The following is a 27,118-nucleotide window of genomic DNA, read 5'->3' on the forward strand; positions in this document are numbered from 1 at the left end:
TTTACAGGGCAAAGATGTTTTATAGATGGCCATCCAACCTTTAGAATCTCTCCTCTACTTCCTGAAATTTTTGCTTGGAAGATCAGAGGTGCTCGAGGGCGTCTGTGCATCTCTAGCAAATGTAAGTAAAAAAAAATCACTTTTATTGGTGCATGGTCGGCAGGCTTCGCCCCTCCCGTGCCTCAGCGTGCTCTCACAGGGAACATTTGACAGTGCCAAAGAATTCATATTACCACCTATTTTATTGGGCTCTCAAGTCCCATCTGCCTGGCCCCTGCGGAGCCATAAGACGGGCTTATTAACCGAGGAGCACACCCAGCCCTCGCTGTCGATTTCATTTGTGGAGGCCAATATCGAAGCGCTATGAAGACACACAATAGAGAGAGAGAGAACTGTTGGCACAGGGTGCAAGCTCAAACCGCTCATAATGAATAGCTCTGAAAATTAATACTTTCTCTACTTACACTTTGCAGTGAATACCAAGACCCCCCCTACTTCGCAACCTTACATGCCTCATCGCTAAGATGATGAATGTGGTTTTAATTTAGCAGGTTGAAAAGTGCACCCCAGGCGCTGCTGAGGGCCCCCATCAGGTCTCCAGAGGCCTCGCAGAACGAGAGGCGGAGGTCATTGTTCCTGTTGGTGTGAGAACGGCAGGAGGGGCATGTGGCTCCATCCTGAGAGTGCGGGAGCGGCCCGGCCTTCTCTTCTTCACCTCACAGCACGAGAAAGGGCCATAAAAGTGGTGAGCAGAGAGTCAGGGAACCCAGCAGTTCAGGAGAACAGCAGAGAAGCAAAAGAACACCATTTCCACATCGTTAAAGGTGGTTGAGAAACCCGAGCCACAGTACTAGTGAAAAAGATGTGCTGCTGTTCAACGTTTGCACCTATACCTGTCAGCCACATGGAGTGCTCTCCACAAACACTGTCAACCCTAGTAAACATGGGCAAAATATATTGGTAAAAAATTTATTGCTTACCCTCCAGACTGTTCAAATTATAAACAAACCTGTAAACTTTATTTGAAATTCATCATGACATTAAAATTATCACGACATTTATTTTCCTCAAATCTGTATTTTTCATAATTATGGCATCTGTAGAAAAATCTAAGCGAAGTATATTCTCAGTCATATTTTAGGTTTTAAAGTTCACAAGCAGGCTCTCCTAAATGGTCAATGGACATCCTGTTTCACTGAGTTAGGGTTTGGCCTAACACAGGCCAAATTCTATTAGTCATCCATCACTTTAAGGAAGACTAGACAATGCAGAAATGGTGTTATTGAGTTGCACATATCAAGAAATGGATACAAGAAAATGACTAGACAGTTGAAGATGTACATTTACACTTGGTCTAGGTTAGGTCTCTGGGTCAGAACATTTCCCAGAATAAAATCAAACATCACCCAAATTGGGAGGGCTGCTAAAAGAAAGCACCAACAAACTCGAGTACCTACAGCTTACCAAACTGCAAGGGCCTCAGAATATGAAAGATCTGGAGAGAATCTGAAGGAATACTCTCAGGACCCTTACCATGTGGACTCCAGTCTTGTTAAACGTTACAGAAGACTCAAGGCTGTTTTTCTTGAGGAAGGTACACAAAGTATTAAATGAAGTGGTGGCAACAATTGTGGAAGACATGGGATTTGACTACGTATTGACTGTATTTCATGTATAGAACTTGAAATAAAAATGATGTTTTCTTAGTTGACTGCAAATTGCTTATTAGCTGAACACGCGATACTTTGATTGTTGAACAGTTCATTTAAAAGACACACAAAAGCTATGATTGCACTGGTGTTCATACAGCAATAGCAGAATCTTGTGAAACACTGAAAATCGTGCAGTACTGTTTTAGTAGGACGTTGTAGGAGGGCAGGTGGAATGAGCAGGGTCAAAGGTCACAGGCCTAATCTCAGTGCTCAGCTCTGACACGGCGTTTCTTTCTGCCCTTCTCCTGCAGGATTTATGTTGGCAGGCCACTGCGGTCACTGAGCTGGATCGCTGCGCTCCCTCCAAAACAGGAAGAACTTGCGCTACTGATAGGGCTTGGGTTCCTGGTGCACTGTGGCGGCAGGTCCAGACCCCGATAAGATTCCCTGGCAGCAGGAATGCTCCGAACCGTCTCGCTACCGTCACCCCGCACACAAGAACCATCTTGAGGGGACGTGAAGCAAGAACCGGTGGCGTAAAACACGGCTTCCTGTGCAGCTCTAATTCTGGTGGACCCTCCGCCCAGGGTCAGCAGGCAGAGGCGATGCTGCCTCTGCACCCGTCACACCCACCATCCCCCACCAACAACCCCCCCCCCCCCCCCTCACACTGCTAAACTCTGTGAAAGGCCTAAAGCTTTTTGAATCTGTGGATTCAGTTAATGCCCATTTGATCTAACATTTCATCATGCCAAATGTATTTAAAAGAAAGTATCTGGTTATAAGCTATACCTAAACTAAATGTCCACTGAACATACATTGTTACAGTTACATATTAATCAATAATGTTGCATTGAATGAAACGAAAAAATATATATATCACAAGAGATCTTTGGTTGGATAATAAACTTGGACGAACATGCTACGAAACACGTGAAAGGGAAGTGAGAACATATTTCGTTTATGCGGTGACTTCATACGTGACCTTTACGTGGACGGTGGCTGTTGAAGCAATGCTTAATGAAGGGATGAAAGGGCCCTTGTTGCTGAAGGAGGGCCCCGTTTCCACTGCGTCACTCTTTATTAGAAGCTGAGGGGTTAGTTTTACTGCTGCAGATGACCAGCTAGATAATACACTACACCAGGGGTACTCAACTGGCGGACCGCGGTCCGGATCCGGACCCGAACGCAGTCCTGTCCGGACCCAATCTCATTCCTGATTAACTGGATACGGACCAAAAAAAACCGGAGCATTTATTTCAGGGCTATTGAAAAACCACTCCGTCACGAGTGTTACGTTCCTCTCTCCCCCCCCCCCCCCCCCCCCCCTTCCCGTTCAACAACTTACGTTCGCCCCCCCGCCGCACCGGACCTCAGGTCGCAGCTATCTGCCAAAATTGGACCGCGGACAAATTTAGTTGAGTACCCCTGCACTACACTGTGTTTTACCTCCAAATGACACATCCCAGTGTGCGCGCACACACACACACAGTCCACTTACTAGCTGATGTACCAGAGAACCATTCACACATCAGTCAGCCTGTACATGCACGATGCCACCCATTGGTGCAACAAAGGATAACAGCATTAAACAATACAAATGCATTAAACAAAACATTAAATAACATCTTTTTGTAATTGTGGAGAGCTTACAGCTCTTTAGCTGTAGGCCTCCCCAGCTCCTACGCACGAGTCCTCAACAGCAGAAACGTGCTCTGTAGCACTAGAGCAGCACTGATCACAGCCAACAAGCACCATTAATATTCTGTATTACTGCGTATCAGTCAAGTTATCTGTTAAGGGACTTTACTGTGATTCAAGTTTGGAGTGATTTCTAGATCATGTTGTTGCATTTTAATTTTCAACATGCAGTTGTCCAACTTGGTTGGAGTTAATCAGTTTCAAACTCAAACTTTACTGTTTTAAATTAAACAAGCAACAAAAACAAACAAACAAAAACACAGTAGCTGGTATGTTATGACCAATATGTTAATACCCAGTTATGCAGATTAAATGATCATTCCTTTCTGGGGGAAACACAGAAGACCAATGAGACCCTTTTTTAGTGATTTAAGGTCATAAAAAGACAAAACTGTCCTAGCGGTGGGTTAGGTGTGATGTCAAACAGTCCACCAACACTGCTGTCACTTCACTATCAGGTTGAATACTTCACCATCATCATCATCATCATGATTTCATCATTTACTCACATTACCTTTCTTTCATCCACTGGCTTACCACGGTCATACACAAAACGTTTTATATATGCACAATTTTCTTTTCAGATTGAACTCGGTAAGGACGTTAATGTTACAGCCAGTTTTGTCTGCACAGTCCTTCTAGGTCCCCACCCCGTACACGGCCAGCGCTGGTCTTGGCTGACCAGAGCAACGTTAGTACAGCGGGCCTTTTATTTCTAGTTGTCTGCACCTTGGAGAGCTGCACACTGTTGTTGAACATCTACTGCAATAATCAGATCAGTACGTCGCATCTCCGCTCATATATTATATGCATGGATATTATTTAATGAACAGACACAAGCAGGCTTAAAAACAATACAGTTGGACAACACAATGGCTTGGTTTTTGGTAAAAAATATTATTTTTATCATAGTATATAAAAAAGAATCCAAGAAGAAATTATAAGCTAATGGTTCCGTTAACATTTAATGCACATGAGCAGCTGGGCTTTGACTTGACAGATGTCTACCTCCTCCGTAATCAGACAAGTTACAATGAACTGTAACAGGTATTTCATTCTCCTCCAATATACACGATATTGTGTTCAACTGTACTGACTTGTTTTCATGTCTATGCTGAAAACATTCCTGCTACATGTAATTTAACTTGTTTGATACTTCAGATCGTAAGTCTTGCATTATAAGGCATTCTGAACCATTTCTTCACGTGACTGTCAAATGCAGATCCAAGCGGAGCCCGGACTCAGAAGCAGACCAGAGGGATGTGATTGTTTCTGAGCCAGCGGGGTTTGAGGAGGTCCAGGGCCTGGTGGATCACACGCCGCAGCACTCAAGGGCCCGTCAGAAGGGCGAGAACTTGGCCAGGTCCTTCAGAAGGGCGAGAACCTGGCCAGGTCCTTCTCCATCTCGCTGTACTGGGTGCTGAGTCTGCTGACGGCTCTGGCATGTTCATCCTCCAGTTCCTGTTTCAGCTTAGCCTGCAACCTCAGGAACTCCTCCCAGTCCTCATTATGCCTCTGCGTACACTCCTGCAGGCGTGTGCTCTACAGACACACACACACACATGCTTTGAGATTTGAGTTTTCCTGCTTTTTGCAAAAGCTTGTAAAGTAGCAAAAAGAAATCATGGCTGAACACCCACGATCCCTGCTGTATAGAATACAGTTCCAGTATGAACCAGTGAGATCACAACACAAGCTTAGGTTCCTGATCTAGTGAAATGACTTTCTATGGTAAATCACCTTTGAATGGGCAACATAGCACAGAATTAGACTTAATGAACGTGCAGGAAACCAGCAGACTTACATTCTGGGCTTCTAGCTCCCTCTGCTGGATCCTCTGGGTCATATGATTTGCAGCTTCCACTTTATAAACAGAAAGCAAACATGTTCTAATAAATGCAATAAGCCTTATCCAAGAAAACATCAACATTCATTTATATTTCTGCAGCTGCAGAGCAGCCCAGGACTTCAGAGATCGGCCCAGCGACTTAGATTCTAGCCACTGGAGAAAAACACAGTGAAAAAGTCAAATACTACAGTTAAAAAGAAGTTCATGAGATATGAGAGAGATGATATTTGGACAGCTCATTTTTTTTTCCTGACAAAAAGAAAATTCTATATATGAGAAAACTGCTGAATGCAGACATTTATTTAGTACTGCTGGAACATATCATTTAAGAACAAACGTGTTTGTCCACCCAGTGTCTGGGTAATTAGCAAGTGCTCGATTTTCAGCCTTCTCAATATTTATATTTGCCATGTTCATCAGTATGCCAGGAATATAAGACCAAAAATATGTCACACACTATAATTCTGCCACCTTGTGAAAAGAAAAAGGGAAACACTGCCCTAAATAGAGCATCAGTACTGAATTATTGTACATACAACGTATGAGTGCTTCATATAAATTCGTCTGCATGCTCTCAGTGCATTTAGGCATAGCCTGCTCACTGGCCTCTGCCACAGCCTTGTTAAGATTATCCAAGAGGCGACTTTCCCTGAAGCCTCGTTTCTCCTGTAGAGTGAAACACACAGTTGAACAGAGAGTCAGCATACATGTACTGCAAGATTACACACCATGTAATGCTGTGCATACTTTCAATAAATATTCACAATAACAGAGAGGCTGTACAGTTAAGCAACATGATCAGCTACGCAAGTGTAGAGGAAAAAAAAAAGAATATATCTCACCTCAAATTCTCTTAAGAAGTACCTGATCTCCCCCTGTAGGACAGGTCTGTGGTCCAACAACCGAGACTGAATATCACCAACATCTGTGAATGAACAAACGATTAAGTATGCGGCAGATTTACACACTGTTGAACAGGGGTGGGTTTCCTGAAAGCGATTGAACTTAGCGAAATTACGAACAACTTTAAGAACAACGTAACTTTAAGAATGCCGCTTTTACGCCGGTTTCCCAAACCCTTCTTATCTTTCAAACTTACGAATGAGTCCCTAAGTAGCACTTACTTGATTCCGCCCCCGTGTTTGTGCAGAACAGGGTCTGTCAGTCGAAAACTGAACCACCGATTTACATACATTTCTATATTATTAAGCCACAAAAGTGTCGTTATGTAACTAATAATCATAAAATCAAACAAAAATGTATTTACACAACATGTATGTAAAAAAATAAAAATAGTTAATTTGTAATTGCTGTCCATTGCATGCCAAGCCTACCTATAAATAGGCAGTTAGTTAACCTGTTCTAATAACCTTTAGAAACAATCAAGCAGCAAGCATGGCAAACCGACCACGCAAAACAAATTTTTCTCAGGACAAACTAACACAAATGCTGGAAGAAATTAGAGAAAACAAGAGCATACTATTCTCCAAAGCTCGGGGATGCTCAACAAATAAAGAAGAAAACCAGAAATGGGAAGAAATTGCCCAGAAAATAAGTGCCTGCAGTGCATACAAGAGATCTGCAGTGGAAATATGCAAAAAATTGCATGACTTTGCTAGTCATGCAAAAAGAAAGGTAGTGGAACTTAGAAAAGAGAGGGCTAAGACTGGTGGGGGTCAATCATCTACAACAGCCCTCACACCAGAAGAGGAAAAAGCCCTGGGAGTAAGGATGTATATCTTCACCACAAAGGTAGATTTGATACACATCTCGATACACTGTCACCGAAACGATATAACTGCGATACTCTGAAACCCCTTGTCGATACGATGCGATACAAATCGCTCCTGTTCACGATATGATGCGATTCAAAATGATTTGATAACGATATGACTTATTATATGAGGATTCGGTTTGATAAATGATCATTCGATACAGTTAGTTGAGGTTTGAGGATGTATTGGCCTAACCCATCAGTTTTCTTAACTAAATAGCACAATTCCACTTTACTCTCTAACAATTTAAGGGATATATGCATCTGGGGTGGGTTTCCTGAAACGTTCGTAGCGCTTTGTAACCTGGTATGAAACGTATGAGGTTAAGAAGTACTTAGCGCTAAGAACCTTTCGGGAAACTCACCCCTGGTTGTTTTCAATGGAGCAAAACCAATACATAATATAAAAAAATGCATGATTCAGTATATTCAGACAGAGCATTAATTTATTCAAGTGAATTATTTAGTTATTTTCTCCATCAATATATATATACACAAACAAAACGTTTAAAACATAAGATGAACAGGTTTTAAAAGTACTGTATTAACATAGTGAAAATTATGATCTGCAACACTACTGTGTGCTAGACTTACGAGGGGGTAGCGGCTGCAGAGATGTCCACACCGTGTCGTCTTTTCATGTGTGTCGCCAGGTTCGTTGTGCTACTAACGTATTTGATAGCCCCACGGCATTGTTTGCAGATTGCGTGCGTCTTGTCAAGTTGACCACCTCACTTAAAAAACCCGAAATATTGCCACATGTTTGATTTGTGTGTGTTTTTTGGTGCACTAAATATCTTTATCGTTGCTAATGCTCTCGTTTCCCCTCTATCTTTGTTGTGTACGTCTGCATGTTTGCGTCAGTACCTGAGGACACGATGGTGCATTTATGTTACCTTGAAAAAAAAAGAAATCAATAAAAATAAAAAGTATGTTGCCTCTGTAAATACGTTAGAATAAGGAATAGATACTGGAAAACAAAACACCTGATTTAACCATGGTATTTGCCGATGCAAAAAGGCTAGAGTCGATGCACCGTAAATTCGCCCGCAAATTAAACCTGATGCACGTTGAATCTACCGGTGCAGTCGAATCGCAGACATGTGTGCCGAATCACCGATGTGAATCGGTGAATCTCCCCATCCCTACCTGGGAGCGTTTTTAAAGGGATAATCAGCGCCCTCTGTCGTTTTTAACGGGATAATCAGCGCCTCAGGGATAATCAGCGCCCTCTATCGTTTGTCAGACGGAACTGCGCGTGAACTTCAGGTTAAGAACAACTTGGCGAGTTACGACAGGGTCAGATCACTCGTAGATTTACGAACGAATTTAAGTACGACGTGGGTTACGAAGGCTTTTGGGAAACCGGCGTAAATTTTAGAACGTTCATAAGTACATGGTTACGAAGTAGAGTTACGAACGTTTTGGGAAACTCACCCCAGAACTGTTTACCTTGTCTTCATTGAAATGAAGATACAAGAGATTCACCTGTCCGTCCAGCCTAATGTCACCAAACTTTTAAACAAATCATTTTGCTACTGCAAATTGAATATGTGAATTTTCTAAGAAAATGGGTAAAGAGCTTATTTGATGTCAATATCAGACAAATTAATCCTGCTTAAACTAGGATTATATGAAATGCTAATATTACGTAGACCAGGGGTGCCAAAGTCTGGCCCTGGTGATGCTCTGGATAACTTAATTTCAATCCTGTTCTTAACTAGATGTGTAGAACCAGACATGGGCACTCCTGGAAACATACACAAGACTCACAAGCCGTGACTGCACAAGTCTAATGAGGTTGTGCTCGTCTGTACAGCCCAATTGAGGTAGGACAGGAAAACGTTCATACCTAGTGAATAAATAACTAGCACACCGGCGACAGCTCTAGCCCAGTTAACGTTAACTAACTCACTTACCTTTGGATATTTTGTCCATGGTCACGAGACGTCGGTTTCTCCGCGCGTGGAGTACGTGGCGCTGTAGCCGGTTAAACGTTCAACTGATGTTATGTAACGACGTTATTTAAAATGTTCTTTATTTATATACCATGCATTACACGAGAATGTCACATATTTAGCGAGTTGCGTAATTGATCTAGATAAATTGCAGAGCTGCTCAGACAGCGCATTTGATGTCTGTTCGTCGAAGTTAAGGAGCGACAACAACACACTTCAAAATAAAAGTCGCGACTAAGCTTACGTCTGCTGTTGCTGGCTTCTCATGTGTACATAGTTTTAATAAAACATCTATACAGCAGGTTGGGATAGGTAATTATGAAACGTAATGTTTGAGACGTCTTGAAACAAAATTTATTTCAATTAGATATAGGCTCAGCGACGAGTGCGTATGTAACATATAAAGCTGTCCTAGTGTGGACCTGGAATCCAAATCTAGTCGTGAGTTTTGCAATTACTGGTAATTATCTAAACACCTAACTGCAACTCGGTGAAGTCAGGTATGACGACCACTGTATAAAGGGGTAGTGAAACATCTGTAGGACACAGACCTCAAGGAATGTACGTTATATAGCTCCACTCCAAGGGGTATCAGTCCCGAGGGCACCAAATCCCATCTCCACATTTGCTAAAATAGTTCTTCATAACTTGGATCCAGTGAGATAGATAAAATGGAAACTCCAGTTTGGAACCGAAAACACCGGATCTTAAAATGATTAACCTCACAATTCAAAAAAGAACCGCAAGGTGGTGTCAGAGAATCAGAAATCGACTAGCGTGCCTTCAGTTCCTGCTCGGCTCATCCCAGCAGCAGATCCCAAATCTGGAACTGTTTGTACAACACATGATGGAATAAAAGATACCCATCATCATTCTCTTGTCAGTATCAAATAAAACATGTGAAGTCTAAATCAGTATAAGAAGGTCACGTTTAATTAGGCTACTGCTTTCTTGCTTAATACAACCTCAAAATGTGACTAAAGTGAAGGGAAATAAACAGCTAAGATCAGATCATCATGAATAACAACAGTAAGAGGAAAGATTAGCTAGGACCGTGCATCGTTTCAGCTTGTGCAACGGGACGTGATCCTGCTTTAACAAAATAATCTCAGGATAAGAGTGTGAAAGCTTTGACTGTAACTGGGAGCCGCACAACAAAGACACCACGACCGATTAAACAGTCACACAGACCATCCAAAAGATGGCGACAGAGAACGGCTCATAGTCGGAACACACTTGTCTAGGAACAGGAGGACAATAGACTCAGCCATCATTTAAATGTATGTAGTACAGTTCTCCGCCTTTGACATGTTACCTTCAGGTCTGCGCTGTGTAACCCAAGAAACGTAGCTACTAAGCTGCATAACTACTACACAACTATGTGTAGCTGCCTGCGCCACCTACAGAGGAAAGGTGGATGGGTTGAATCTAGATAGACAAGAGTAGGCCTATTCCTGAACGACTTAAAAAAATCAAAATTTAGAAGTGAGATTGCTTATAATATAGAATAGTAAAAATAAACCTAACTCTGGATATTTTATGCTTTATTCATAAACATCCGGTTTAGGTTAGAGGCACTATTGGTCAATAAAAATGTTACATAGTTTTAAAAATGTAACCCAATTTGTGGTGGTATTATTATTATTATTACATTAATAATAATAATAATAATAATAATAATAATAAGAAGAAGAAGAAGAAGAAGAAGAAGAAGAAGAATATAACCGTACATTCACTATTTTCTATTCTGTCATTCATGCACTTCTATTATGGATCCTTGACATTTGCCCATCTATAGAAAATCTGTTTTCTTTCAAACTGGCCGTTTTTTCTTTACTCTAATGATTTTAATAAAGTAAACTTCGAGTAGGCCTATCCCCGAGCACATAGCACATAATTCCAATGAGTAATGATTTATCAGTTCTCTCTCTCTCTCTCTCTCTCTCTCTCTCTCTCTCTCTCTCTCTCTCTCTCTCTCTCTCTCTTTCCATCAGAAATGTTGTGGTATACTCATTTTTTCGTACAGAAAGGACAGTATCGGTATGTGACCTACTGAAAACAACACCTCAGACAACGTTACATGTTCTCAGGGTGAGATTTTCACGCACGAGGTTCCCTTTATTTTTTCATGCATGGTCATTTACAATACGGGGCTCTCAGCATATATCATTTAATAAACATTTAAAATAAACACACTACCAATAAATAGTTGTACAATAAATAGTTGTACTGATGTCCTGACTAATGGCCTGTGCAGTCTACATATAGACTATTTAGCAGATTACCATAAATATATATTAAATATGCAATGCCTGATAACCGGCACGACTCAGCACGAAATCAATGCCAACATATATATTCAAAATGCCTACGTTAAGTTATAAAGAATTTATCCTATAACAAACCAATATTTTGAAGTGCTGTAATGTATAACCTAACGTTTGCACATTAGTGAATATTCTCGATACGCATATTTTTCAACAGTGATCTGCAGTAGTGGTTTCTCTATATGGTTTTATAACAAGCAATTGAAAACATTTCTTCTAAGTGTTTCTACGTTTTCAGGTACAGTTTAACCTCACACATATATAGTGCAATGCGCATGCGCCACGAGGTGGCACTCTGTTTTATGACCAGGTGAGTAGATTTTCTTCAGGTAAAAGTAGAATTTGGCTTAAGGACAGGCGGGTAAATGAGATAACACAGCGTGTGATCTGTCCCATCCGGCAAGAAGATTCAAGAATGTCAGTAGTAGGCAAAATGGGAGATTGGCAGGTACGTGCTCCTCCATGAATCACGAAGGTGTGTTCTTTTACTTTTGTACTGTACTGTTACCACGGCCACTTGTACGTAAAGCTGGATTATTACGATTCTGTATTTCATCTATCACGGTCGCAAAACATCCCGTTAATGCCACTGTACCATTTAGAGTGGTAACTGGAATAAGATATCTCACTTCTTATAAAGTGAACACTAAAATAGCAGGAAATAGCAGACCGGAATAGTTGAATCGCTGCGTTCGTAAACAGTTGCGTGGAAGTCGCTCTTACTAAAGGCCCTTTGGCCAACAACAGTTTGTTGAGAATACCGCTGATACCGCTGCTGGATGTCTTCTCTATGATGGTCTGAAATGTTTAAACATTCTTCAACTTTTTGTACTACGGTTAATAATTATTTTATTACTTGTGTTACTTATTTCAGCTTAATATTAAAAAGATAGATAGATAGATAGATAGATAGATAGATAGATAGACAGACAGATAGATAGATAGATAGATAGATAGATAGATAGATAGATAGATAGATAGATAGATAGATAGATAGATAGATAGATGAAAGTACATACACACTTAGTTTGCATACAGAAAATCCACAAATAGCAAAAAAGCTAAAAGCATGTGCTTCACTCCATCGCAATGCATTGCATGTGTGAAATAGTGAATACTAACCATACTAAATAATCAGTTTGTCATTAACTAAATATTAATAAAATATAGTTTAAAGAAATATTATGACATGGTTATTTGTATAGTGTTTTGCATTGCATGTGAACTAGACGAATATTTCCACCTCGAGTACGTGAAACTACGAAAGATTTCTCTGGACATTTGTGAGCTTTAACACAATTTCAACGTATCCTAGTTTCAAGCTTCGAGGTTTCACCATACATACCCCCACCAAACGGCAACGCAAGAAACTAGGCTCGGACACACACCAATCCATTTCTATTGCTCTTTTCTCTGCCCTAATTGTCATTGTGAACAAGTTTCTTTCGTTCTCTCATTAATGACAACTGCTTTGAGGGCTTGCCCCCAACAAAATAGTAATGTCGACAAGAGAAGGCCAACGCCTTAAACCTGTCGACCCGTCTCTTGACCCGCAACCCGGGGTGCTCGTGTCGCCACTTTAAAGAGTAAACCCCTCTCGTCCAGTCACTCATTCAAATTTAACAAGCCACGTTGTTGTGTTAATTATTTACATTTCTAAAATCGCACTTACGTGTCCAGAGTGGAGCTGCGCTACCTACACAAGAATTGACACATTTGCATAACAGTAACGGCGCTGTCTCTGAGGTCAGAAATCTCAATAGGTCTAAAACAACAGTTTACGAAAATCAGTGTGACAACAAAGTGTTTCTGGCGACTGAGAGACGTAGAGTAGACCTATTTGCTTTGCATGACAAACTCACTGATATGCTAAAGTATCTTAGTTTTGAGAACTGTCATTGCGATGTGCAGCAAAAACTTCAAATTGTCTGGTGTTGAAAAAAATCTTTATGATTAGGGGTAATAATTGACTAATTTTCGTAAATGTTTCCATGCAAAATAACTGTTATTTTCTTATGATTTTAATTTTGGATTAAATATTAAACAATGGATTAGCGTTTCCATACTTTGTTTTCTTGTGATATCGCTTCTATATATAACCACGTTATTTCTTCATTACTTGTAGATCAACATAAAGCTTTAAAAATGCACAAATGCTTTTAGTGAAGTTTGCACGAGTTTATTCATTGGTGTTGGGTAAATGAGAATCAAGCGTCTGTTGATATGCTAATGAGGGAACACGAGCGTTATTACAGTATTGCGCGAGGCTCTTAACTTTCACCATTAGAGGGAGATCTGAGCGCGCGGACAAGGCAACTCTCAAAAAACCCAGCCATTTTTCAGCTTTCGTGCACTGTGTAAAACTAGGCAAAGACGCTGTTCATTGAATCCACAACCCATGAAAATGCTTTGGAAATTAACTGATAATATTAAATATGAAGACTGTGAGGTAAGTGAGTAGCATACCTGGATTTTATTTTTCAAACAGCAAATCTTCGATGTTTCTTGCATGAATTTTTTTAGTGGCGTTTTATTCAGATTTCTTCATGCAGTGTATTGCATTCTCAAAGTGCCGAGATGTTACATGATGCATTGTTACAAAATGTAAGGATTATTATTATTGTTATTATTATTATTATTATTATTATTATTATTATTATTATTGTAGTAGTAGTAGTAGTAGTAGTAGTAGTAGTATTAGTAGTTGTTGTTGTTGTTGTTGTTTGTGGTGTTATTGCTGTTGCTGTTAATAATAATATCAATAATAATTAATATTATTGTCATAATAACAATAATAATAATACATTTATAAGTCAAAGTCATAATCCTTAGGAAAAGTTTTTATTTTGTTAAAATATATACGGTATACATAAGAGATTACAACATCTGGATAACAATAATAACAACAACAATAGCAATAATAAAAAATACCATCGTATTGTTAAAATAATTAGATGTATTGTTATTATTATTATTATTATGGATAGTCGTAATAATAACAACATTATTAATTACCGATATAATGGGTAATTTTGGTTTGGTTTTTACTGCACTAATACAGTACTGAGGTTAATATTCGTATTGCCCAGAATGTTCTAAATAGGCGATAATGCTGAGATGAGTGAGGTTAGCATGGATGTAAAGTTTTGAAAGTAATTTTGGTTGTCGAGTGGTGCAGCCAGTTGAACGTGTTTTTTCCACCTCTGGAAGACATACACAACGTGAAAAAAAACAACTTTTGCTCTAATTCCCACATCTGACCGTGTTTCTCTTGCTTATTTATTTTTTTGTGGACAAATACACGCGTATTTATCAAAATGCGGTTTTTAATAAGTTCAGCTGCATAACGAGTGTCCTAAACCGCACCAGCGAGCCCAAACATGATCGCGTGCGAAGGAGCTAAAGAGGGGCAGAGGAGTTCTCCTTCCTTGTCAAGCGTGTATTGGTACGGTAAATATGGACTCGTAAACTTTAGATTCGGATATACTTGCTGGCAGAGCAATTTAGCTTGTTCGTTGTAGTTTGAAGTCATGCGGCCGTTGGTAAATTCACTGGGAAGGTTTCTGAGGGCCACCGAGAACAAACAGACGGAAAGTGGAGCAAACAACAAGAGGGCAGCACGCGTGGACGACAGGCACTAATATGCCACCCAAATGCCCTCAGCGGCTGCTGGGCTTCCGCGGGACTCGCACGAGCGCGTCTTTTCCTCCAGTCGTCCCTCATTTCGTCTCCGTTCATTCCGTCGTTCTTTTACATTTTCTTGCCCTCGAACCTTTTAAAACGTTCCCCTCTCTCTGATTCGTCAGACGCAAGAGAATGTCCCTCTTTTTGTCTCTCTCTCTCTCCCTCCCTCTCTCTCTCTCTCCCTCTCTTACTCACTCCCCCTCTCTTTCTCTCTCCATCTCTGATTAGATATACTGATTCCTCATTCAATGGACGTCATTTAGAGCAGAGTCTGCCTTGAGTTGCTTCCTCGCTTCACGCTCGATTTCCTACCATTCTCCCCTTATTAAGTATTGGTGTAATATTAATAGTCATGAATATCTGCTATTAGGAGCGCAGAGGAAGAGCAGCTCTTCGCTAATATGCGCCCAAGCGAGGGAACAGCTCACTGACACAGCGAGGCGATGGAAAGGGGATATAAGAAACTTTAAACACTAACCGGCAAAAACACAAACGCTGCATTTTGAACATCAAATGAAGAACACTGGAGATTAACCCAAACTCTGATGGATTATCGCGCTTCTTCGTTGCGTATTTGAACACTGGGTTCCGTGACCTCGACGCACAACTCAGTCCTGGGTTTATTTCGTTCGCTCCTTTATTTTCGTTGTTTTGCCAACGGTTGTCCTTCTGCGATTCTTGTGTGTTGAGACCCTCGGAAATCTTCGCAGATGTTGGTGCACAGTTTCTCCGCGATGGTGAGTGGCTGTCGGGCGTAAAGATGAGAGGACTTGGTTCAACATTTACACTCGTTTAATCGGTGCCATCACGCAGGCTGCAGTTGGCACAATCAAATGCTACAGAGACTTATTTGATAAAAACTCGCGTCGTATTCTTCGTTTCCTTAGTTAATAACATACAATTAAAAAATGACCAAATAAGCAACACATTTTTAAAATCGTTTCAAAATTGTGTGTATAAGCCTTTTATTATTATTGTTATTACAAAAATGTTCATTATTATTTGTTGAAATTAGTTGTTTAAATGTATAACAACCAGTGGAACAGTGTATGCGATTCGATACGAAATTAATTATTCCTTATATTTAGGGCAAGAGCAAAAGGGTGTTTCGTTTCTACACGTCGTCTTGAATCCCCCCGTCTGTTCTTGCAGGATCGTCACGACGGTACCAGCAATGGGACAGCCAGGTTACCTCAGCTGGGCAGCGTGGGTCAGTCTCCGTACACCAGCGCCCCTCCACTGTCCCACACGCCGAACTCAGACTTCCAACCGCCGTACTTTCCGCCGCCCTACCAGCCCATATATCCGCAGTCGCAGGACCCATACTCTCACGTCAACGACCCGTACTCCATCAACTCTTTGCACGCCCAGCCGCAGCCCCAGCACCCGGGCTGGCCTAGTCAACGGCAGAGCCAGGAGAGTAGCCTGCTTCACCAGCACCGCGGCTTGCCTCACCAACTGTGTAGGGAGTACCGGAGAGAAGTACTTCTGCCATCGGGTCACGGTATCGACACGGGACTCACAGATTCTATCCCCATCCATGGAATACCTCATTCTTTAGACGACGTTCAGGTAGGAACATTTCCAGAACTTTAGCAGTGGCGGCATTTTCGGATTGGTTAAAAATCCCTTCCAGTGTAATATTTGTGTGTAAAATGTTATTGCTTGAAATAGCAGTTGTGGATGTAACAGAAATAGCGCAAATATATTTCAGTTGCATAATTAACGTAGTTTTATTGGCAAATTATTGGAGCCATTATCAGTTTGGCCATACTGCAAAGTCACAATCAGCAAAGTCACATCAAGGTTCACGTTACAAGCATCGATGTTTTGTGCAAACAGTATGCTGTATTTTAATGTTATTTGAGAAACATTATTTCACAACTGACAGTTGATACTGTCTTTTCATACATTATCCCAATATTCATATGCATGCTTAAATATTTCGCATTATGCACGAAGTTATCTTTAGATTATAAGAAAATGCGTATAAGGAAAGAGAACGAAAGTAAGGGAAAAAGAAAGAAAAATGAAAGATAGAAAAGGAAACAAGAAAAAATACACTCACATTTTTAATAATAACATATTGGGAATTGGGAACAAAACATGCTATAAATGCACATAAGGTTTAATACTATCTGTCACTTTTGGACACGATTCGTAGCTGCCCCTGTTTATCTTTAATTTAAATTGTAGTCTGCCCATTGAAGAGATTCAGGCAAAAGAAATAACGAAGGCGATGTAGTCCATTCTACCTTGAACCATTTTACGCAGGAGTAATAACCTATATATTCACCGCTTAGAGTGAAATTTCCTTTAATATCGCCCGGCAGGTGGGATAAAAAATCCTCGGCGTTCGAAAGCATCTTAAATGAACGCCACTGTCATCTTTTGTGCATTTGCCCTTAACTGCTTTTATTCTGCACGAATTTTATTTTCTTGTAGAGCATACTAGGCATGTCGCTGTGGATTTAATTATAATAAGAAAACACGATGCAATATGTCTCCCTTTGCCAAGCAGTCTTACGCTGGCAAATTCATTACAGTCTGTATTTTGGATTATTCGTAATTTCCCGTTTTAATTACTTTTGTAGCACGTTGAGGATCAAGGAATTCACATTCCCGACCAAACCGTAATCAAGAAAGGTAAGCAATTTCCTTCTAAATACCGCGCGTGCCTGAACTAGCTGCTCAGCCCTCGTAAAGCGTATACGCGCTTGCTGCGAGGCGGACCTGGTTAATTTGTAGGCCACGAGTTAGCTTGCTGATAAAGCACGATCCATTTTGAACGAGCTCTACGAAACCGTTTCTTGCTAACATTCGCCCTTTGAATACAACTTAGTGTGTTAATGCTACAGTAATTTAATCTTGGCTTGCTATCCACGTTCCAGGGCTAAATTTGAAACGGCAGTCGTAACGTTGTGTGCAACGCAGTGTGAACACAGGCAAATATCTTATATACTTTGTGCACGAATATATCATTTGCAACTGCGAATAGTTTCGTACACGAGGAAATCCCATTCAGTGGTGCACGTGAAGCTTTGTTCTGTTTCGACTGCACGTGGTTGAAGAAGCATTCATTTAGAGAAGCATTACCAAAAATGAATGTCGCAACTCTACTGATGGGATGTTATATTGTTTTTTTTTTACGTGAAATCTTGGTTAAATCTCATGCTTCATGAATGAATTTTTAGGAAATGTCTTATTCCATATCTGTGCAATTGTTGGCTGTTATATTAGCAATCTCCGGAGTTCGCTTAACTGCCATTGTCTCTATTAGCCTCCGCTGAGCCATTAATGTCACAAGTGATCTATCCAAAAGTGCTTGGCCCTTTGTCTCCGTTTACCGTGCAAAGAACGGCAACCCACGCAAAGAAACAACACGCGTTGCAGTCGAATATAGACATTCATACACGCACGCGTGTGTGTGAAAGATAAATAGATAGAAAAATAGATCGATAGAGATAATATAGAAGATGTGCAATAAGCAGATTTTAGCTCCTCAAAAATCACGTCGTCCGCAAGAAAAGTAGAACAGTGAATAGAAATGTATAGCCATGTTGCTGTTGATTACTGACAACAATATGACGTCTGTTACCAATAACGTGTTATTAGGTTTACTATTATGATCATGATTGTGATTTTTGTTGTTGTTGTCGAAGTTATTATTATTATTGTTATACAAGGATATTTCCATCGGCAGGAGGGCCTCAAACATGATTTGTTTTTCCGTTATGAAGCTGACAAATTTCACATGGGTCTCACATACTGTTTACAGATGCGGTACTTCCGTCATTACCCCCCCCCCCCCCCCCACCGACCCCCCCCCCCCCCCCCCCCGGCGGGTCATACAGTCAGTGTCCAAATTGAAGCAACCCAGTGCACGATCTGTTGTCCCATTCTGGAGGCCTGCTCTGGAGTCACGGCTCTGATCATATTAAATATTTGACGGATAGACCACTTCATTACCCGAGGCATATTTGAGCAGTTGCATTTCATGAGTAGATTGAAAAGCCTTTGCTGTCCTATCTACTTTCTTTCACTAGGAGCCTTACTCCCCGATAAGAACATATTGCCTGTGATTCTATAGGCCTGCAACGAAATGTTGTGCATAAGTGCACATGTCTAATCGTATTCACTAGCTGTCTGGTGCACAGAAATTCATCTTTTCCATTTGTTTTGTAGCGTAGATGATGAGACTCAAAGGTGCTAATCACGTTCTCTTTTCTTTTAGGTCCGGTTTCCTTATCCAAGAACAACAGCAACGTTTCGGCCATACCGATAAATAAAGATGGTCTTTTTGGCGGCGTGGTAAATCCAAATGAAGTGTTCTGTTCAGTTCCGGGTCGCCTATCTCTTCTCAGCTCCACATCAAAGTACAAGGTCACAGTTGCGGAAGTGCAGAGGCGCCTCTCGCCGCCCGAGTGCCTCAACGCTTCCCTGCTCGGCGGGGTGTTGCGAAGGTGAGCCGGACCTCCGCATTTTTATTTTGGTTGTTCCTCCTTTACAAATGTCACCAATAATTACATCCGACCATACCGATAACCAATTCCATGCTGTTAGAACAACTAAAATGGGCGGACATTAAAACTCAGGAAAACCTTGTTTACGGACCAATGCGTGCATATAAACCAGTTGCACGGGGTGTAATTATACAGGCCTTCTTCACTTAAGTTTTTGTTAAAATTTATGAAAGGGAGCAAGATTTCTCTAAACTTCGTATCAACCGATTTTTTTCTTAAATTCCCAAAATAATGGAAAATGTATAAAGAAACATAATTACAACTCATTACTTAGAAAACCTAGCACATATCAGTGATTAGGGCTACCTGTGTGCATGATAAATTGACAGACGTTGTTAAGGGCTTTTGCACTGTAATCATTTATTAGTGACTCATAAGGAATGCCTGATGTGTAGACCTAGGTCATTTTCCACAACCTATATATAAACTGTGTTCATATATATAGACACACTATATATATATATATATATATATATATATATATATATATGACACACTGTATATATATATATATATATATATATATATATATATAACCTATGACACACTGTTTTAATTATGTTATAAGACACACTGTTTATATATATATATATATATATATATATATATATATATATATATATATATATATATATATATATATATATATATATATATATATATATATATATATAACCTATGACACACTGTTTTAATTATATTATATATATATACTATTATAGTATATTATAGTACTATATATACTACTATATAATATATAATATATACTATTAAATGGCCTATATAATGAGCTATCTATCTATCTATCTATCTATCTATCTATCTATCTATCTATCTATCTATCTATCTATCTATCTATCTATCTATCTATCTATCTATCCATGTTCTTTATATGCTCTTCATATTCATAGAAATAACATATAGGCTATTTAAAATAACTAACTTATGTAAAAATGGAGACAGGAAGGTGTAATTGTATATGGAGTAAATGCATATCTCTTTGCCTTTACCCTAACAGGGCCAAATCTAAGAATGGAGGAAGATCATTGAGAGAGAAACTCGATAAAATCGGATTAAACCTACCGGCGGGGAGACGCAAAGCTGCGAACGTTACCCTTCTGACGTCACTGGTGGAAGGTAAGTCGCCTGAGTTTTGGCGCGCGCTGAAGCAGGTGTTTAATGCTGCTGCACGGGGCCATTCTAAATCAGCATATGCGCTCATCCGTGTAATTTGGATTGAATTTGCCCCGCAAGCAACAATGCATGAAGGATATATGTGTTTTGTGAGAAAAGAATCGGAAGATAAAAAAATTGAGGACTTGAGGGCGATTACATGAACCCTTTTCACCCGTGTGAACACAGCAGATCGGCAGACTTTACATGTTGGCTTAGTGTAGTGTGTAGAGCTGCAAGCGGCCTACTCTGGGCCATAGTTTTGGTTTATTGTTTTATGGCGTTTTACAAGCAGTTTTTCTGGCTTGTGTCAGTTTGTTGGAACACCACAAACCACAAGCGAATCGACTGACTGATTGATGATACCTTTATTATTATTAGTAGTAGTAGTATTTTTATTATTATTATTGTACACTTGTCGGCTTGTATGCATAAGGTCTTAATGGCCAACATGATGGTTTGATAGCATAGAAATGACCTGTAGTTGTAAGCCTATTATAAAATATAAATGAGTTAATTATGTCGCAGTGCGAAGATGCCATTGCTGTTGAATAAATCCATTTTGCTTGCAAAGTTGAAGGTGATTATTCCGTGCGGTGGTATTTGGTGTGCCATGGGTTTTAAAGGTGAAAGCTTGAGACGGTTCATTGGTTCCAGTTAATCATTGTCGCTGAAGACTGAATGCAATATTCATCGTGCTTCATTGAGATTTGGTTTTGTATGGTAATGAGCCTGAAGAAATGTATGATTCCTTGACGATAAAGCGATGGGGGTTGGGGGACGCGCAGCCGGCCAGTGATTTAGTTAGTGACAGTGGCTTTCTGAAGTGCTGTTATTGTTTATGATCCGCTCCATTTTATGGAAACCGGTTTACTGGACTGAAGCTTTGATGCTAATTGGCGCATGCGTCCTTCCGGAGTCTAGACTTATGACAGGAAGGCCTGAAGTTAAAAGCCAACTGTTTCAGGAAATTAAAACCAAAGACTAGGAAAAATCAACAAAACAGACCTTGATGGAATGACCCGGTGATTCTCATGGCTAAAGTAGCCCATGTAAGAACGAGGTTTACTTACAGCCGTTTAAAATTGCTTTCCTATGCAGAACCATCTCCTCAGCGTACAACGTTGTTGAAGGGATTGCAAATCAATGTCATGGTGTCTGTCTGACGCCGATTATCAAATAGTTCTTACTGTTATTGCTTCTCTAATATTCTCCTTGTCGTGGAAGGGCTGGTCTATTTTGACATACTTATTCGTAACGTACAAATTTCTACCGTCCAGCAGAACATAAAAGTGATATTAATGCCTGAAAATTCATAGGCGATAGGAGGGTATCCGGTTCTTTGGCTGAGAACGTTAATTAGACGAAAAAATGTGTTAAATGAAGGTGTTAATTGGTATACATCTGATGTCAGTAATTTAAAGTAATATATTACACACTCAACCCCGTTTTCTCCTTCTTAGGCGAAGCCGTGCATCTTGCCAGAGATTTCGGTTATGTATGCGAGACCGAATTCCCAGCCAAGGCAGTAGCTGAATACGTAAACCGTCAACATTCCGACCCAAATGAACAAGTCCAAAGAAAAAACATGTTATTGGCAACGAAGTAAGTGCTATTCCTGCTTTTCAAATGTCAAAAAGTGCATTCAAAGCACTTTAATGTTTATTACCACATATTTACTCCGATACAAACACGTTAACAGACTTTGTCACTCGCACATTTTATGCGTATTTGCAAACAATTTACCAGGAATCGTCATATATTTCTCAGGCGTTAATTTATGCCTTTTTGTAGGGGTTTAGTAATTGTTCGTTGGCTCTGTGTATTAGAGAACACAAATGGCATAGCCAGTCGAAATGCACAGTGTGCGAAGTCGTTAAAAGTGCTACGATCAAGTTCGAACATGAAAATCTTGCAAGGTTCTCAGCTGTCAAGACGGAAGACTGTCCCTCCAAAATGAAAGAAAGGGAAAGAAAGTTATCCATAATTACTGTAAAATTTGGAATTTAATGTAAGCCGATTGACGGGCTTCTCCACTGATCTGTGACTGACGTAGTGACTTGTGTTTAACTTTTATTTTCCACCTGATATTTGGTTCTGAACAGCCTTGGTTCTGAACAGCGACAGAATAACCAGCTGTCAAACCCAACACGCGTCTCATTGATTAGGGAACATGGCACACTCTGAGAGCGCGCTGAGAAAGTGTTACTAATGTTTTTTTTTAAGTGAAACTTCAGCTTTGATTAAGGTCAGGTTGACACATTGTGCTTACAACACATGACATTACTCCGCCACCTCCTCACTCGCTGCATTGTGTCTCCTCCTAGACAAATCTGCAAAGAATTCACCGACCTGCTCTCCCAGGACCGCTCGCCACTGGGGAATTCGCGCCCGCAGCCCATACTCGAGCCCGGGATTCAGAGCTGTTTGACCCACTTCAGTCTCATTTCTCACGGATTCGGAACACCCGCCGTGTGCGCGGCCGTCACCGCGCTGCAGAACTATCTGACCGAGGCTATTAAAGCGATGGACAAAATGTATCTCAACAATAATCCCAACAGCCACTCTGAGTCGGGCACTAAAGGTGGAGACAAAGACGAGAAGCACAGAAAGTGATGTCCAAACGTTAGACAGCCAAGTACATATTAAATGCATATGAAATACACTAGTGATCAAGACTACAGTGTGCCACTTACCGATCTTGACGATTTTGCAACATGTCTGATTTCTTTTCAAAACCGCAATTTAACATGGGATTCGCGGAAGACATATTTATCTAAATCTGAAGAAAATAAAGGGTGGCGATGAGACGCAAGAACCAGTTCCTGACAGGAGGCGCGTGAACGAAGAAAAATAGATCTGCCACACGAGGACTTTTAATGAACTCCCACTTTTTATGAGCTGCGACGGACTGAAACCTAGCCACCCTTCTCAATTCACGATTGTAGCGAAGTGACAAAAAGAAGCTGAAAGAGGATGATTTTCTATCAGTATTGTGAATAATAAACTTGACAAAGTTCCACAGATTCATGACTCCAGACACAGACGTTTCACTCTGAGCGACCAACTTGAACTTTGAATTTCAACACGATTCACGGTTATATGAGGGAATCTGTGTTCATGTATGTATATATTTATTTATGTGTAATTTAACGGGAACTGTAAATATGGTGCGTCTGTTGAACCTTCTTTTTTATTTATCTGGTGCCTCCTGTTTTAGTGGGTTTGAATATTCGCTTAGTTATTCATGTGGTTTTATGGTTCTTAGAAAACAGAAGTTTGGGGTATTTTTCTCTGGGATATTTCAATTCAGCCCTCTTGTAGCATGTTGAGGCGTCATTGAAGCAAGTGAACAAATTTAATAGAAATAAACGTCCATTTCTCTATATATCATCCTTATGCCATTCCGTTTTAAATCGACAAAAAAAGATCACAGGAGAGACCCCGACAAGACTAGTTTTGTGTTTCTATTTTCTTGTTTTTATACGGAGCTTTTATGTGTTGTGCCAATCAGAATACGATTCACCTCTTGTTCTTCCCTCGAAGCACCATAAGAGCAATAAACGGATAGCCTGTTGTCCTCGGAACTCTTTCTTTTTTGAGAATTTCAAAACATTTGGGACCATCTGATATCTTGTATGTCCAATGTCGAATTGGAGGCGGTTTTATCTGTATTGTATAGGCCTGCGTTGGCAATAGTTCCCATGCCTGTCAATGTATTATAGTCATTTGTTGCCCAGGAAAAAAATAAATATTTGATACGCTTCATGTCGATATTTATTCATCTTCTATTTGTATTCAGTGCTTGCTGCGCCCGGGTATATTTTCGTGCTTGGCAGTTTCTATTTTTTTATTCAGCACGGTTACTGTAATTGAGTTTAGCTCTCCCTTGACGATTGCTCCATGCAATAAGCAGTTGAACCCATTGTTTCTCTCAAGTATAATAATAATAATAATAATAATAATAATAATAATAATAATAATAATAATAATAATACCTTACTTTCAACTATTCGTTCAGAGCACAGGATCATTCAAATATGGCAGGGAGCTTTTTACCAAGCCAAATGACACAGAAAACAATGAATTCTCAATCGTGTTTGAAGTGAGTGTGTGTAGTTTCAGCCCTCAAGCGAAACCGCTCTTAAAATCAGTCAGATGTATAAGCTTGTGTTGAAGGTTAGTGCATTTGCCATTTCCACGCTTTTATCGCTGTGCTGTTAGGCGCCACTTTGTTTTGATACGTTCTTTCAGTCAACGTATGCTAAAATATGCAATGATATAATATGATACCCTAAGTGTGATTTGATCACACCGTGTTTGGATAACATTTAGTGAATCCCACTACAAAATTTTCTTGTTAAAAGGAAAAACAGGCTCCGTTTATGAAGGAATGTGGGGAATGACGGCCCCGTCGTGTTTGGTCTCATTTAATTTCGCAGTGTCGGCCTTCCTCAGGTCAGTCATTCGGTATTCATGCAGCTAATCACGTGCGCGCCCGCGCGAGCACACACACACACACACACACACACACACACACACACACACACACACACACACACACACACACACACACACACACACCTTATATGTAGTGTTATTGCGTTCCGGAGCGCAGAAGAGCGAGACATTGCATAACTCAAATTCAAATTAAGTTTGATTGTTTATTGATGCCACGCACCTCGAAATCAATCTCCACTGGAGCGTACAGAGCTGGATGTTTTCCCTTTCCCAGTGACTGGGTCGTTCCCTAAGCCTGCACAGCCTCAGCGGCGTAGGGGCGTCTGCGATGGCATTGACGAAAGATCCGCCAAGTGTATTGTTTCACCATGGCGGTCGTTTGTTATACGAGCATATTTTTAGCCCCAGACAGTCGGTTTGATTCGGAGGCAGTTGTTTTCAAATAAGGTGAACGAAGCCTAACTGTACACGTCCTTGGCATAATTGCAATGCTGAGTGCGGCAGCAGGTGAGGCGAGGCATTGTCTGTCAGGACTGTTTTCGTTGGCTCCATCTCAGATTGTGTGTGGGATCCTAACCTCGGGCGCAATGGCTCACTTAGAAAGAGGGATACCCGGCTGCTCCTTCTGCATGGGCCGGGGGAAAAACGCACAAATTGTCGTTTTAAAGGAAACAATTGTGGAAAGCCGTATTCCCTCACGTGTGTCATTAGCTCTAATGTCATTTAATAAATATATGCATTTTTTTAGTGAAACGAAAGCAGAAAGCATTTGAAACCGCATCTGTCACAATAACGGTCATGAAAACGTACTCGTGTGTGTGTGTGTGTGTGTGTGTGTGTGTGTGTGTGTGTGTGTGTGTGTGTGTGTGAGTGTGTGTGTGTGTGTGTGTGTGTGTGTGTGTGTGTGTAAGAGTGCTATTACGTGTGTATGTAAGAGAGAGTTATTATAAGAAGAAATATCTATATCAGTGTATTAATTTTCTCTTAATGAATGTACCGTTTGTGTTCAGAAATACACTCACTGGTTCACATCGATATATATATGGTTTGTGCCAAAACCAGTACAGTCAATTTAAAATGAAATCTGTATTTTTTACAGCAACTTTATTTAAACTGGTAGAACTAGTTTAACATAAGAATGCCTGGCAACTGCAGCGATGTGTGTAAAACAGAGCAAGTGAAATCCGAGTGCATTGCAATACCCTGCAGAGTTTGGTTAATTCTCTCAGTAACCACTCGTACCATCGGTATCAATTACACGTGATTTCATTGTAATAATTAACATGTGTGTATTTTGTGTCTTTTCCCAATTCACTGAATTACACAGCTTAGATGTCAAACGGATTATATATATATATATATATATATATATATATATATATATATATATATATATATATATATATATATATATATATATATATATATATATGTGTGTGTGTGTGTGTGTGTGTGTGTGTGTGTGTGTGTGATTCCTGACACTCACATCTCAGCTTATTATCAGTTTATAGGCATCAGCAGAGACACAGAGAGAGCGAGAAAGGCAAAAATATTGTAACATTCAAATCACTCATGTCTATTGGCGTAACTCTGTCAGATCTATTTACTAAACTTGATTCGAGAAACTGTTCCTTTCTCGACTCCCATTGTGATAGACTTGCTTTAAAACTTCAGACTTAGTTTAATTACAACAGAACCAAACTCAATAACTTGTACACTCAGGATGATCTCAGGGACAGTAATTTAACGTGGTCAAAAATGACATATTCATGCAGCACTGACAGAAAATTACTTTACCCAAATGTCACTGACACAGATAGGCTAATAATGGATAATTCGGTTGTACCGGCCTTGTCTTAACGGATGAAAGGAAATTAGGTAACGCCGCCATGCCTGCAGTCGTCTGTCTAACGATGGTGCGTGCGATAAATGATCGTAGTCTCGTTTGTGTAAATAATCTTTAGCGGGTCGAATTAATTTTGACCTATGTTGTGTTGACCAAAGCAAAGCTGTCAT

The 27,118-nt window shown here is 40.2% G+C and overlaps 2 protein-coding genes across 4 annotated transcripts; one reads left to right on the plus strand and one right to left on the minus strand.

Moving 5' to 3' along the window:
- Positions 1–4,144: 4,144 nt before the first annotated feature.
- On the minus strand, positions 4,145–9,157 carry bloc1s5 (biogenesis of lysosomal organelles complex-1, subunit 5, muted). Its single transcript, XM_077012278.1, has 5 exons — positions 8,896–9,157; positions 6,045–6,127; positions 5,739–5,868; positions 5,158–5,216; positions 4,145–4,895 (listed from the first exon to the last, which is right to left on the minus strand). Exons 1-5 carry the CDS (start codon positions 8,912–8,914, stop codon positions 4,722–4,724), a joined length of 465 nt encoding a protein of 154 aa, XP_076868393.1. The 5' UTR covers positions 8,915–9,157; the 3' UTR covers positions 4,145–4,721.
- Positions 9,158–11,555: 2,398 nt separating this feature from the next.
- tfap2a (transcription factor AP-2 alpha) lies at positions 11,556–24,415 on the plus strand. Of its 3 annotated transcripts, none has more exons than XM_077012280.1 (7): positions 11,556–11,709; positions 16,098–16,517; positions 17,540–17,591; positions 19,180–19,408; positions 20,487–20,605; positions 22,105–22,246; positions 22,969–24,415. In XM_077012280.1, the coding sequence occupies exons 1-7, from the start codon at positions 11,677–11,679 to the stop codon at positions 23,255–23,257; spliced, it is 1,284 nt and encodes a 427-aa protein (XP_076868395.1). In that variant the 5' UTR covers positions 11,556–11,676; the 3' UTR covers positions 23,258–24,415. The 3 variants fall into 3 exon arrangements, with proteins under 3 accessions (XP_076868395.1, XP_076868394.1, XP_076868396.1); XM_077012279.1 differs by lacking the exon at positions 11,556–11,709 and adding an exon at positions 13,556–13,710; XM_077012281.1 differs by lacking the exon at positions 11,556–11,709 and adding an exon at positions 15,174–15,682.
- The last annotated feature ends 2,703 nt before the right edge of the window (positions 24,416–27,118 follow it).

The sequence above is a fragment of the Brachyhypopomus gauderio genome, chromosome 7, assembly GCF_052324685.1.
Source record: "Brachyhypopomus gauderio isolate BG-103 chromosome 7, BGAUD_0.2, whole genome shotgun sequence".
Classification (NCBI taxonomy): Eukaryota; Metazoa; Chordata; class Actinopteri; order Gymnotiformes; family Hypopomidae; genus Brachyhypopomus; species Brachyhypopomus gauderio.